The sequence below is a fragment of the Rhincodon typus genome, chromosome 21 (genome assembly GCF_021869965.1).
Source record: "Rhincodon typus isolate 14 chromosome 21, sRhiTyp1.1, whole genome shotgun sequence".
Taxonomy (NCBI): Eukaryota; Metazoa; Chordata; class Chondrichthyes; order Orectolobiformes; family Rhincodontidae; genus Rhincodon; species Rhincodon typus.
Genome location: NC_063352.1, coordinates 47,215,127 through 47,229,976, shown reverse-complemented (window position 1 = coordinate 47,229,976; position 14,850 = coordinate 47,215,127). Strand labels below are relative to the sequence as shown.

Genomic DNA, 14,850 nt, shown 5'->3' with positions numbered 1-14,850 from the left:
ATTACAAGGGAGATTCCAGGGTTGAATGTGGTGATGTGGGAAGAAGGATGTGCCTGAACCAGCACAGTGTTTGACCACCTTGATCAAACAGTTGGTCATCTTCTGTCTGTCAATTTTGTATGTTTGTAATTTATTTTAAAATCAATGAATGAAAATCTTCCTGCCTAATGGTCTCCTTTTTCTCTTTCATTGTTCTATTTCCCATCTCTCCCATTTTATTAGTTATATTCCAAGGTTATTTTATTTTATGTGACATCCCTACCTAATTGACATCAATTTTCTATTTTTAACTCCAGTTTAAAACATGTTGCTAAGATTTAAAGTTAAACTTCAAACTTATATATTTTCAAAGAGCATTGCTATTAAGTGAATCTGAATAGCACCATCCATCAATGGTGATCTGACCACTAAAGAACAAACAGATTTTTAATCTAATTAAAACATTACACAAGCATTGCTGTAATTAAAAGCATAATTCACGGCTCAAATTTAAACTTCAGGTTACATTGATTTTTACAACTTTAGCCACAATGCTCAGGGGTGGCCTATCTCACTGCATGCCCAGTTAATTAAATAGTTTTCAGCTAAAACTTTCTCCCCATTGTTGGTGCCTGCAAGGACACAGCAAGGGCCACAGGGCATCTGCAATCTCAGTGAATGACAGAATGTCTCCTGAATCAATGAGAAAAGGATTGAAAAACCGAAGACTGAGGTTGAAGATGAATTAGATTGGGTGAAATCAATGTCAAATCAAGTGCAGAAAGATAAATAAAGTCAGAAAGACTGAATTTGAAAAGGGAACAAAGAGACAGATAAGAAAATGGATGGGAAAGTACTTAAAATTTTGTACTTGACCTTTTTTTTTAATCCTAACTATAGTAAAGGATGAAACTCTGCACATAGAATTTGTCCACTTACGGAGAGAAGTGGCTTGGCAATCATTAATAATTATCATGCCATTAAAAAGGTGACTACGCAATGAATTATGGGAGCTGCAGTTCTGTGGTGAGGTTAATTGGGAAGTAACAGACAAATGCTGTAACTTCATGAAACTCAGGGGGTGTCTTGAGAACAAGGTGGTGTTTTCTCAAAAATAACATGCAAAATTGTGGCGATTCGCAAGTCTTGGGTCGTCATATCCTCGCCACACGTTGCTGGTCAATTCGCACAGTAAGAATGGCACACGTTGTTCAGACACAATTTTCAGCATTTATAGTCCAAGATTATTAGAGCATCTTCATCGGGCTACAACATTTGCACATTCTGACACCTAAGAACTCACCCTGATTGGAATCAGCATACTCACTTTTGACTGGTCATGTTCAGTTCTATAAAAGGGCTTCTATATCCTTTAGTTTCTTATTTTTCTTAAAATAAGAAATAATATCTAATGGGCCCACTGTGTGTTTCCAACAATTTCTATTTCAATTCCAACTGAATGGCAATCTTATTCTTCTAGCTGTTACATTAGTGTTCATATCTAGCTTGTTGCTTCACATGTATTGTACAGTAGCCATATAGCTTCTGTAGCTAAAGAACAGGATTGACCCCAGAGATGAAGCATAGACTCACTACAATATAAATTGGGGTTTGGAGGGTTAAATTATGAGGACCAATTCCATAAACTCTTCTTGCATTCTCTTGATTAAGAAGACGGGGAGGTAAAATGATTAAGGTGTTCAATGATGAATGAGTTAGATACAGAGGGATCGTAAACAAGAAGAGTCCATCCTTAGATAAGCATGTGGCAAAAGTTACAGGTAGGGAGAAACTTGAGGCCTACCTGGAGTACTGAGTCCCCAAGACCACCTCTCAATCCAATTCCTACCTCCCAACCCTAGCATGCCAGGAACATTCCACTTGGCCTCTGACAGTAGACCTTAACAGACTATTGACTGATGTAACTGGCTACCCACCACAATGCAGGCAGGTGGTCCTCTCATTCCCATCATCCTAAACTCCAGAGAAAATTGGCTGAGGCTGGGATGGAGCCAGGGAACCCACGTACTGGCTGGAAATTCTAATACTGCCTTCCACTGTGGATAATACCACCACCAATACCATGTAATTCAACACCTTGGAAATATTTGGCCATTGGATGTTTCTGGGCAGTAATTGTGCACAGGGTTATGGGAGATTGGCAGTAGAAAATAGAGAACATTAAATGATTGAGTCAGTGTAGGCACAGTGGGCTAAATGACCTCCTTCTGCACCATATTAATTTAGTGATCCCCTCACACAGGCTTGGAGGAAATCCGAATCCTTCCCAAAAAGACCATGAATGCTCAGACCATTTGAGTTTTCAAGTTTCAGATGTGCAGATTTTTTTGAGGGCACTCAAGGCCTAAGAAAACAAGGCAGATAAAGAAAACTGAAGCAGTATTAATTTAAACAGTGTGAAGGACTGAATGGTGTGCCCTATAGTTCTCCTGCAGAGCACAAATGCAGCCGAGCTGTACCCACCATGTGGTCTGTCTTTGTCCTCACACAAACATCCATGTTCTTTGGAATAACTTCACCGTTATAAGGGTGTGCTAAAGCGACACAGATCTGAAAGAAAAATTTATTAGAAATAACGTAAATATTAATGAAGCTTCTAAACATGGAGCTAAGTGTCCTGTATTCGGAATATGATGTATGATTGATTAAAAAATTAGTATCACAAAATAAACTATCAATGTGTGTAAGGTTTTCCATTTTGGCCAGCAAAACAAAAAGGCAAATTATTATATAAATGGGAAGCAGGTTCAAAGCATGTCAGTGCAGAGGGATCTGGGTGTCCTTGTGCATAAATTGGTGAAAGTAGGTGTGCAGGTGCAGCATATAATAGAGGCAAATGGAATCCTGGCATTTATTGTAAAAGGACTGGATTATAAAAGCAAGGAAGTGTTGTTACAATCATACAAAGCGTTGGTGAGACCACACTTGAAGTACTACATCTCCTTACTTGAGGAAGGATGTGGTGGCACTGGAGACAGTTCAGAGGAGGCTCACCACATTGATTCCAGGGATGAAAGGACTATTGTACGAGGAATGGCTGAATAGCTTGGGCTTATACTCACTAGAGTTCAGAAGAATGAGGAGGTGATCTGATTGAAGGATATAAAATGCTAAAGGGAATTGATAAGGTGGATATTGAACAGATGTTTCCCCTCCCCCTGTGTGGGACAGTTTTGAACAAGAGCTCATACACATAGAGTGAGAGGAGATAGGTTCAAAACTGAGATGAGGCGAAACTATTTCTCTCAGAGGGTTGTGAATCTGTGGAACTCACTGGCCCAGAGTGCAGTGGAGGCAGAATCAATCAACAGATTCAAGAAAGAAATAGATATGTTGCTGATGAAAAGCGGCATACAGGATGATGGGGAGCTGGCAGGAGAGTGGAGTTGAGACCAGGATAAAATCATGTTAAATGGCAGAGCAGGCTTGAAGGGCTGAATTACATACTCCTGCTCCTTATTCCTATGTTCCTACAGGTGTATGTTCTGAGGCTAGCAGCACGGCCTGAAAGTAAAGAGAGGGTGGGGTTTGTTAAGAAGCCACCATATTGCAATGTGAGGGGGCACAATTAAGGCAGAAACACTAAGCAGTGAGGATTAACAAAAGCCTTTTTGCCACATCTAGGGTAGAATTGTCCATTGCCGATGTGGGTGGTCTTGTCTCTTGGAGGGAAACTCTTGCTGTCTCTTCTTTGAAAAAAAAAATGGCCTGTTGTATCTTCTGTCAACTCTGGCAGTCCCAAAGACACCAGCACGCCTTTAACTGGAATTAGATCTGCCATGGGGAAGAGATCCACATGGGAAGGTGTGGAAGAGCAACGCCAGAGACCAGGAATTGAGGAGCAAGGTTTGTGATTGTTAGGGAGGAAGTGGGGGGGTGGTTCTCCAGCCGTGGGTTGGGGGAAGGGGTACACAGGACATTTTAGATAAGGGCATGGGCACCCAATGGGCACCCCTCCACTCTATGTCCATGCCCGTGATCAAGCACGAATGCCTTTGATTGAGTAACTCCTCCCCTAATCTGACAAGCAGTTGGCACCCTTTGTAGTTCCGGGAACATGGCATAGTGACAAGCCTGTTTGTCACTGGGTTAGTTCTAGCCTGACACCACTCGGTGGTGATAGGGCGGAAAGATTGACTTATGGACATTGTTGTCACAAACTTGATTCTGGTGGAGTTGGGAAGGTGATGGCGAATGAGAATGTGCATAGGAAGTTTAGCAAGGGCCCATACTAATTCCACTTGGAATAATTTGCAGGAGCAAAGGATCTTAAAATTTCTTACAGAAGTCATTACTATTTGAAATAATGCAACATTGATGAAGCAAAAGATAGTTAGATTAATTTCTTAGGCACCATTGGTAAATGCAACTCTGGCTTAAAAATCCTTGGTATAGACATTCAGCTGTTTGTGTTGATTTTTACTTCTTACATAAGGTTCCTCAGGCTGGTATCCAAGGACCAGTGTGTGAATTGTTTCATCTTTCTCATTCACCAAGGCTTTCACTTCCAAAACGTAGTGTTTCTTCCTCTTGTCTACGGTGAAAGTCTCCTGTAGGAGGATGTTCTCTGGTACTGGCAGCTTGAAAGGGTGTCTACAAAACGTGACACAGAAACAATGAATATAGGCTTGGCATTTGCTGGAAAAATAAAATAACAATCATGCTATCATCTGGATCAAAACTGCACGGCAATTTGTCAACAAGCGATGCCCTATGAGTTGCCCATTGCCACAAACCACTAGATGACTTGCCATTATCCTTGCGAAAACTAGAGCTTATGCTTAAATATTCCAACAAGTTACATTAAATGGCTGCATTTATGTATTAATGGAAAGAATTAAGGTTGGTATTTACTAGAGTAAGGACATCTTTTTTAATAATTGTTATCTATGTTCCTACCGAGTCAATAAATTCAATTTCACCTCCAATTTCCACGCTGCCCTCACTTTCATCTGGTCTATCTCTGACTCCTCCCATTCCTTCCTCGACATTTCTGTTTCCATTTCTGGGAATAGACTGGCCACTAATATCCACTACAAACCCACTGACTCCCACAGCTACCTGGACTATGCATCCTCACACTCCACTTCCTGTAAAGACTCCATCCCATTCTGTCAGTTCCACCGTCTCCATCACATATGTTCATATGGGGCCAACTTCGACAAGGGAGCCTCCAAAATGTCCACCTTCCTCCTCAACCGAGGATCGAGGTCCGTTGTCAACAGGGCCCTCAACCAGGTCCGACCCATCTCCCGCACTTACGACCTCACCCCTTCTCTTCCCTCCCGCAACAGCAATAGGGTTCCCGTTATCCTCACCTACCATCCCTCCAGCATCCACAAATCCAGAAGATCATCAGGCACCATTTTAGCCACCTCCAGCAAGATGCCACCACCAGGCACATTCCCCTCCCCTTGCTTGTCCGCCTTCTGTAGGGACCGTTCCCTCCGGGACACCCTGGTCCAGACTTCCTTCACCCCCAACAGCCCCCCACAGCCCTACGGCACCTTCCCCTATAATCAGCGAAGGTGCAACACCTGCCCATTTACCTCCTCCCTCCCCAGTATCCAAGGGCCCAAACATACCTTCCAGGTGAAGCAACACTTTACCTGCACTTCCCACAATCTATAGAGCTGGATGAACTCAGCAGGCCAAGCAGCATCTTCTGAAGGGTCTAGGCCCGAAACGTCAGCCTTCCTGCTCCTCTGATGCTGCTTGGCCTGCTGTGTTCATCCAGCTCTACACCTTGTTATCTCAGATTCTCCAGCATCTGCAGTTCCTACTATCTCTTCCCACAATCTAATCTACTGCATTCGCTGCTCACAGTGTGGCCTCTTCTACATTGGGGAAATGAAGCGTAGACTTGGTGACCGCTTCGCAGAACATCTATGTTCTTCGCAGCACCACCCTGCTCCCTGGCCAACATCTCTGTCTCTGGCTTGCTGCAGTGTTCCAGTGAAGCCCAACGCAAGCTGGAGGAACAACACCTCATTTTCCGCTTGAGGACCCTACAGCTCTCCGGACTCAATATTGAGTTCAATAATTTTAGGGCCTAAACTCTCCCATGTCCCAGCCCCCTACTCCACACACCAGGCCTTGTTACCAGACAGCCTGCCATTACACACCATCTGTTGTTAGTCACTAATAGTCCCCATTAACAACCATTCACCCTCCCAGCCTGATCATTATCAGCTTCTTGTCTGTCCAACTGCTCTTCTGTCTCTTTAGGCTCTATCCTATCATTTACTCCCTAACCCACCCCCCTCCCCCTTTTTCTGCATATAAACTGACGTTTTCCCAGCCACCATCAGTTCTGAGGAAGGGTCACCGGACCCGAAACGTTAACTCTGCTTTTCCCTTCACAGATGCAGCCAGACCTGCTGAGGTTTTCCAGCAACTTTGTTTTTGAGTCAATAAACTTATCTGACTGAGAAATGAAGAATTTAAACTATGTAAACTCATTCTTGCAGGTTTTTTATAGAATTAAAGAACTTTAAATTTTAAATGTTGGTTTTTATTTTAACTTTTCCTATCTGCATCCTTTTTTCTTGTTTCCTCCTTACTCCAAAGTCTCCTTTCCCGCTCTATTTCTTGTTCCGCTCTGGAATTGACACTAATTCACACAATTCCCTTCTGTGTCATTTCTCTGGTTTTTCTCTATATGTCATTTAGATTGTATAAAAGGTAGATGATTGGACTTCACATTTAACAAGATCCCCAATGCCAGTTTCTATCATCAACCGGCACTTTCAACAACTTTCACTGCAAGAACCTTTTGAGGTGAGGGAAAAGTCTTAACAGGACATGACAGGAGATGTCCTATTCAGATAAATTCTGGGCCGTTATCTTTCTGTGAACTCCAAAATAGGAATCCAATCAAGAAATTTACCAGACTAAATATTAAAATCGGCCTGTGTCAGCCATTTGAACTTGCCCCCTTCACTTCCTTCTACACCTCTATTGTGGTAGCTTTCCATCAGTTCTCAAACTATTTGATGCGTGTTGTTCACAGTATAAAATCATGCCAGTCATGCAGTATTCAAGTTCCAGTTGAATGAAGACAGAATAGCATCACCATTCAACGACAAAGCAGCTAAAGGGTGCCACGGTCATGCAATTTACTTCTTCAGTATCCACAGTTGTGTGTTTTATTTTTCATGCAATTTACTGTTTAGAGAAACAGAGATGTACAGCACGGAAACAGATCCTTCGATTCAACTCATCCATGCCGACCAGATATCCTAAATTAATCCAGTCTCATTTGCCAGCATTTGGTCCAAATCCCTCTAAACCTTTCCTATTCATATGCCCATCCATGTTGCAATTGTACCCACCTCCACCACTTCCTCTGACAGCTGGTTCCACACACGCACCACCCTCTGCATGAAAAAGTTGCCCCTTGGGTCCCTTTTTATATCACCTTAGACCTATGCCCTCTAGTTTTGGATCCCCCCCCTACCCTGGGGAAAAGACCTTGGCTATTCAACCTATCCATGCCCCTCATGATTGTATAAATCTCTATAAAGGTCACCCCTCAGCCTCTAACATTCCAGGGAAAACAGCCCCAGTCGATCCAGCCTCTCTCTATAGCTTAAACCCTCCAACCCTGGCATCATCCTTGTAAATGTTTTCTGTTTTTTTTAACAACATTTGTTGGGGCCACATTTACACATCACCACTCAAGAAATTGCATCACAATCATCTAACAAACATTAGTAAAGTGTGACTGTGTCCAATTGGGATCCCCAGAACACTTTCTGAAATTGCTAAAAAGAAACATTCCAATTGTTGTTGTAACTTCAGACCTTGGACTCATCAGGACAGATGCAAGAATACCAAATTTCAAGGGGAGTAAAATATTGCATAAAATGGGGGCTACTTAATGGCTGGCAAGTTGACTTTGACTAGACTTGGAAACCAATCAGCACCCTCTACTCATGCAGTGCAAGTTGTTGCTCCCTTTGAGATCTGATATTCTTGTGATTTTATCCTGATGAGTACAAGTCGAAAAGCTTCAACGTCATATCCCTTTTTCTTACCAACGTTCAAGAGCACAATTTATTTTGAAACTTTGTCGAAATGAAGACCACACAGCAGCCCCGTGGCAGTGATACAGAGAGACAGAGTCAGGTTTCAGGAACGGCAAATATCACCTAAATTGAATTAGTGCACGGTTCTGGAACAACATCTTCTCCCTCTTCAATTCCTCGATTTGTCCATTCAACTGCACTATCAAAGGTGGGCTTTTATTGTCTGTCCAAAGAGCCATCACTGCGATGCTCCTTTTCTTCTTTGGCTGTGAATTAACAAAAAATTATAAGATTTCTCAATAAATTTTGATTCATTTGGAACTAGAGATGTAGCTCTCTCGTTACTTATTTATGCAAATGGCTTGCCAGAGCTCAACGATTTTGCCAAAGCCACAAAACGTTTTCCTTTGATTCTGCCTTCGACACACATGAAAACACTTCAGTGATGGCAAATGTAATTTTATTCAGTGTGGAGTACATCTGGCTTTAGCCAACCGAGGATGGTTACATCAGGATTCTGGTGGTGCTAGCTAGCGCCCATTTGTTTGAATAAAAAAAAAACTTATCCAATCCCCTGGAATTCAAACATTGCATTTCAGTGACGTTCTAAATCCTAAAATTTAAAGATTGTCAGGACAATAGTACGTTTGATGCAACATTAATTTTAAAGTAAGTGATAGAACATTTTCACAATGCTTTTGTGCATTCGGTCGCCCTTCTTTGATACTGGCACTTGTAGATTTCAGGTTCCTGTTTCAGAATACAGTTTAAGGTCACAAAGACAGGATAGTTTGGGAAAAGCACTTAAGAAATAGGACAAAGTGCTTCTGCAAATGATCTTGAGTGGGTAATTAGAAGTATCAAGTTGGGTGGTGTAGTGATTGGGACAAGGTTGGTCAGGTGGATCTTACTGAGTGAGAGTTCCCTGATTAGTCTAGGTTAACAGCCCCAGTCAGGGAGTCCTGGCTGACAGATATAAACAGGAGTCTCAGTGAACTTCCTCACTCTAGGGACTGGCTCTGTGCTAGATGATCAGAGTCCAAGTACTGTGCACATGTAAATAAAAGGCAGTTTGGTGAAGAGATACTGGCCTTGCTGGAATTATTTCAGGTTGCAATCAGCTTTAAAATTGGCCATTATTTTGCTCTGCATCCTCTCCAGGACTATTACATCCTTCCTATAATGTGGATTCCGGAACTGCCTACAATATCATGTGTATTTCTGGAATTCACATTATAGAAGGGATGCAGTAGCATTGAGAGGGGGCAGAGGAGATTTCCCAGGATACTGCCAGGACTAGAGAGTTTCAGTTATGAAGAGAAATTGAACAGACTGGGGCTGTTTTCCTTAGAGCAGAGGAGATTGAAAGGAGACATGACTGAGATATATAAAATAATAGGAGGTGTTGATTGAGTAGACAGGAAGAAACTTTGCCCCTCAATGAAGGGATCAATGACCAGGGAGCATAGATTTCAGGTAGGGGGCTGGAGGTTTAAAAGCGATGTGAGGGAAAATGTTTTCACAGTGGAGGTGATGACCTAGTGGTATTATCGCTGAACTGTTAATCCAGAGACCCAGGTAACATTCTGGGAACCTGGGTTCAAATCATGTCTTGGCAGATGGTGGGATTTGAATACATTAAAAAAATCTGGAATTAAGAGACTAATGATGACCATGAATCCATTGTTGATTGTAGGAAAAACCCATCTGGTTCACTCATGTCCTTTAGGGAAGCAAACTGCCATCCTTACCTGGTCTGGCCTACATGTGACTCTGGACCCACAGCAATATGGTTGATTCTTAACTGCCCTCTGGTCAATTGGGGATGGACAGTAAATGTTGTCTGGCCAGCAGCGCCCTCATTCGGTGAATGAATTAAAACAAAAACAGAGGGTGGTGGGTGTCCGAAATCTAAGGCTGATAGAGTGTTTCTAACCAGCGTAGACTCAATAGGTCAAAGGGTCTTTCTCTGCGCTGTAACCCTGTATGACTCTCTTTGTTTCAAATATTCAACATAGAATTTTAGGAAGTGACCTTATAGGTTTGTACCAACTAATTACATAGAAAATGGTCATTCGAGCACTTAAGAGGGCACAGACTTTATCTATCAAGAAGTAGTTTTCGAACTGTCATCAGGAGTTGTCCTCCATTCAGACACTGGTCAATATTCAAAATGGGCTTCCAGGCAGAGCAGAAGCCCAAGAACCATCGAATGAATGACTTGCTCCTAGTGCCTATGTTGGATGTGAAGATACATCACACATGTAGACAGGCAACATCGCACTGGGCTGCATTCCCCACTCCACAAACTTGGAGACCTCACCTCCTCTCTGCTCGTGTATTTAGCTGTGAAATTAAATTCCTTCTTCTGATGCTTTAGCCAAAACGAGGCAGATTTGAGTTTCTCTTTACTTTCCACAAGGATTTTGTTCTTAACTGGATGGTTCCAAAGGGAAACAACCTCACTGTGGCTCCTGAATGAACTCTCTGTAATGTGCCCAAAAGTCGATGCCTAAAAAAAATGCAAAACACTGTGATTAAGCTCATCCTTTTAACCATAACTACTATTACATCTCAGTTTAATTCTCCTCTGTCCCATCATCTGTTTTGAGATTGAAATAAGAATTAATGTTTAATATCCAGAAGGACAAAAAGGGATGTGTAGTTAAATGATTTAGTTACAGAGAATCTCATAATTTTTTAATGTTTAAGCATCGGAATCAATTGTTCTTTCCTTCAAATCATTCTTAGCTCTTTTACTTGTTGAAACAGCTGCAACATTACCAAAAATTCACTCCCACATCTCTAGCATTCATCCCTATTCACTTAACAGTTTCACAATCTAAATTTGCATTTCATTTTAAACTAAAATGAACTGGAGCAGATTGTAACTTCTGATAAAACTTCCACTCAGAGTTAAAGTTTCTCTCAACAGATGCTGCCAGACCTGCTGAGCTTTTCCAGCAACTTCGGTTTTTGTTTCTGATTTACGGCATTTGCAGTTCTTTCGGTTTTTATTTAGTTCTAGGAGTCACTGGTCAAAAATCAGAGGTTGCACACAATTTTTTTTTGTCTCAGAGGCTCAAGAGTCTTTTGAAATCTCTTCCTGAAAAGCTGGTGGTGGAAACAGAGTCCTTGAATATTTTTAAGACAGAGGTAAACAGGACTGTTGTCAAGCAAGGGGGTGAAAAGTAATGAGGTGGGGGGTTATGTGGGAATCCAGATTTGAGGATACAATCAGTTCAGCCTTGACCTTATGTAGTGGCAGAGAAAGTTTGAGAGCCTACTCCTGCCCCATATTCATATAGTCACGTTGTAAACTTTAAAAGTAGCTGTCAAGGTATTTAAAACTTCTGCCTCTTAAATAACTGAAGACTGTTTGGAATGCTAAAAAATCCCATTGCTTACTATATAACTGTCTATTAACAAAGAACTGAGGGCTACTATTACTAGATTAACACTGCATGACTGATTTTAATTATGTACATTATCATAATGGAGTGCCTGCCATTTTAAAGTTTGATTGACAGTTCCAAATGGTTATAAACTCTGTGAATTGTAACTGAGAACTCTAATACTTATTTTTATAAAAGGGTAAGTGGAGTGATAAGTAATATGTGGGTCTTTTTAATCAATGAGAATGTTTTTATTTTGGAAATAGTGAATTCATCAATAGATACTTAAGAACGTGCTTTAAGTTCCATAGAGGTCTTGGGATCTGCCCATGGTGGATACTGGGTAAGTTGATTTGGGAGATGTAAGGTCAAACATGACATTTGGCACTGGGGTTTTGAAGGTCATGGAGGTGGTTAGTCAGGCATAGGTAATTATGGAGGGTCCATGGGGCACTGATTTGAGAATATAAGAGACATATGAATTGGCATAGATCGGGCATAGGAAGTGTGTGTGGCATGAGGGCAGTGAGGGATGAGGCTGGCAGATGTTAACCTTTTTTATTCCTTTAAAAAAGATCTTCACAAAATTGCCGATACACTGAGACAGTGTTACGAAGTTAGGTAGAATAACTGTGAAGTGGAAGGCAGGAAACTAAAAATGTCTGGTTCCTTTAAGAGATTTGTGCCTTTTTGAAAAAAAATCTGTCTGTGGGCAGCAGCTGAAGTTGCTAGTACAGAGAGTCTCAAGAAGTGAAACAGGCGTATCAAAGCCTTACAGGTGGCAGACAAAACAGCAGTATTGTTTTGATGTTGTGACAATGACCTTGAATTCGGCCGATTAATTTAAACAAAGCACTAGAAACAGAAAGCGAATCAAATTTAAATCTGATGGTGTTGACAACCTGAAACCAATCATAAGAATTTGATTATGTCATTACAGGTATGTAAGACAAGGGCATTTGGAAAATTCCAAGAGAGACATCTGCCACCTCCCAGCATTAGTACCATTCAGCTCTCAGAGAAAGCCCATCGAATTAATCAAAGGCACCACTATATTTTAGCTCAAAGTCCACATTGAAGAAATTATAGAGATGAAACATCCCTGACAGCAGAATTAACGGAAGAAAGGTGTCTGTGAAGAGAGTGGAGATGGCAGAATATTCCAGAAGACAGTCTGTGTGAACCTGCAGAGATTAAGTTGTAATATTTTGCTTCTTATTAATTGGGTTTATATTAGTGGGAACAAAAACAGAAGTTGCTGGAAAAGCTCCTAACCTTCAGGAAGGGTCACTGGACCCGAAACATTAACTCTGATGTTTTTTCTTCACAGTTGCTGCCAGACCTGCTGAGCTTTTCCAGCAACTTCTGTTTTTGTTCCTAATTTACAGCATCTGCAGTTCTCTCGGTTTTTATATTAGTGGGACTTGTTTTTATTTAAACAGCACTCCAGTAGAATTTAGACCAACTGGGGAGTAGTTGGTAGTCTAAGGGGGAATTGTTGATTTGTTAGTAATTTTGTTAATTTGTTCATTGTTGGGTTAAATAAATAAATTGTTTCCTGTTACTTGTAGAGTAAAGATCAGGGGATTTTCTTCCTTTTAACCTCTCGTTTAAAGATTACAAGGGGAAAGATGAGTTTGTTTGGATGCTTTGGGGATGGGTAATTATTAGAGGGGAGCCCCTACTCTTGACATAACAGATCAGGGCTTGTGTTTTGAGTTTAATTATCAGAGAGGTTTGGCCATTTCCCGTAGGAACAACAGACTTTCAACCCGGGGTCCCCTACAAACCCTAACAACCTCCAAGCTGTATATGGGGTCCCCCACTACAACAGCCAGTCCACATCCCAGAACAAAGATCTGCACTTCCAGGAAACATTATCGCAGTCAGATTTATGAGGCTGGGAATTATCCAGACTCTGTGCTCCTGACCTGGGAGGCAATATTCAGGCCGAAGAGTTTGCTTTTTGCACGTTCTGCACATGATTGTCCTCTGTCCAAAGTGCCTTCATTTCATTTGGACCCTAGATATTCAGGTTCAGCGTCTCCCGTGAATAAGTCCCCAGAAGAAGAAAGCATTGCTGAGCCTACAGCAGGACTTTATTAGCAGTGCCTAATGCCATTTGTTGTCACTTTGACACTGCTCCACCATTTATGATTGTGATTGATCATCCAACTCAATAGCCCATTCCTCTTTTCCCACATATCTTTTGATCCCTTTAGACCCAAGTAAAACATTTTGAAACTGTGCCGTCGAGTTCTTGATCAACTTACAAGTGGAAACAGTTTCTCCCTATCCATTCTATCTAGATGCCTTCTGATTTTGAAAATTCTATGAAATATCCTTTTAGCCTTCTCTCCAAGGAAAACAGTCCCAACTTTTTCAATCTTTCCTTATAACCTCTTCTGCATCCTCTCCAATGCACTCATGTATAAATTCAAATATTTAATATTTGTCAGTCAGTAATTCTCTTTTTTGTTAATATTGTAAATTTTACCATATATCATCACTTAAGACTAAAGTGCAAACTAGGATCACAATCAGATTATTTTGTTATGATTCTTGAGTTGTAGCAAATATAAAAGAAATGGATAATTATTTAGAATTAAACTCATGTTTTACCAGCTGAAAATTAAAAATGAAATTCAGCTGAGACAATTTTTCCAATTTCTATGTTGGAGCCATACAAAACTTCAGTTAGTCCACAACTGGAGTACTGTGTGCAGCTCTGACCACCACACTATACGAAGGTGTGATTGCACTGGAGTGGGTGGACAGGATATTCACCAGGATGTTGCCTGGGATAGAACATCTTAGCTATAAAGAGAGATTGGATAGGCTCGCGTTGTTTTCTTTGGAGCAGAAAAGGTTTAGGAGGGACTTAGTGAAGGTGTATAAGGTTTTGGCAAAGATTTGTAGCTTGGGTTGTGAGTGAGGTTATTGATTCGCTCACCGAGCTGGCTTGTTCTCATTCAGACGATTCGCCACCGTGCTAAGTGATATCATCAGTGAAGCCTCCGATGAAGCAATGCTATTCAACTCCTCTTGGAATTTATACTGTCTGGTCCATTATGGTGAGTAGTGTCGTTTCCGGTTTGATCTGTATGGTGTACAAGATTATGAGGGGCATGGACCAGATAAAGAGAAAGCAGCTGTTTCCCTCAGGTGAAAACTCAATAACAAGAGGGCACACTTTTCAGGTGAAGGCAGGAGATTTAGAGAGGAGTTGAGGAAAATCTTTTCACACAGAGGATGATAAGGGTAACTTCACAACCTTTAAATAGTATCAGAGATAGTAGGAACTGCAGATGCTGGAGAATCCGAGATAACAAGGTGTAGAGCTGATGAACACAGCAGGCCAAGCAGCATCAGAGGAGCAGGAAGGCTGATGTTTCAGGCCTAGACCCTTCTTTTCTGAAGAAGGG

The 14,850-nt window shown here is 41.4% G+C and overlaps 1 protein-coding gene across 1 annotated transcript in view; it reads right to left on the bottom strand.

The window, feature by feature from the left end:
• Positions 1–14,850, bottom strand: part of LOC109936714 — a 191,345-nt gene that overhangs the window by 123,709 nt on the left and 52,786 nt on the right. The window contains exons 10-13 of the mRNA XM_048609763.1: positions 10,354–10,542; positions 8,154–8,296; positions 4,431–4,593; positions 2,464–2,550 (exon numbers count right to left, since the gene is read on the bottom strand). Coding sequence (XP_048465720.1) covers positions 2,464–2,550; positions 4,431–4,593; positions 8,154–8,296; positions 10,354–10,542 — 582 coding nt within the window. The remainder of the gene's footprint in view (positions 1–2,463; positions 2,551–4,430; positions 4,594–8,153; positions 8,297–10,353; positions 10,543–14,850) is intronic.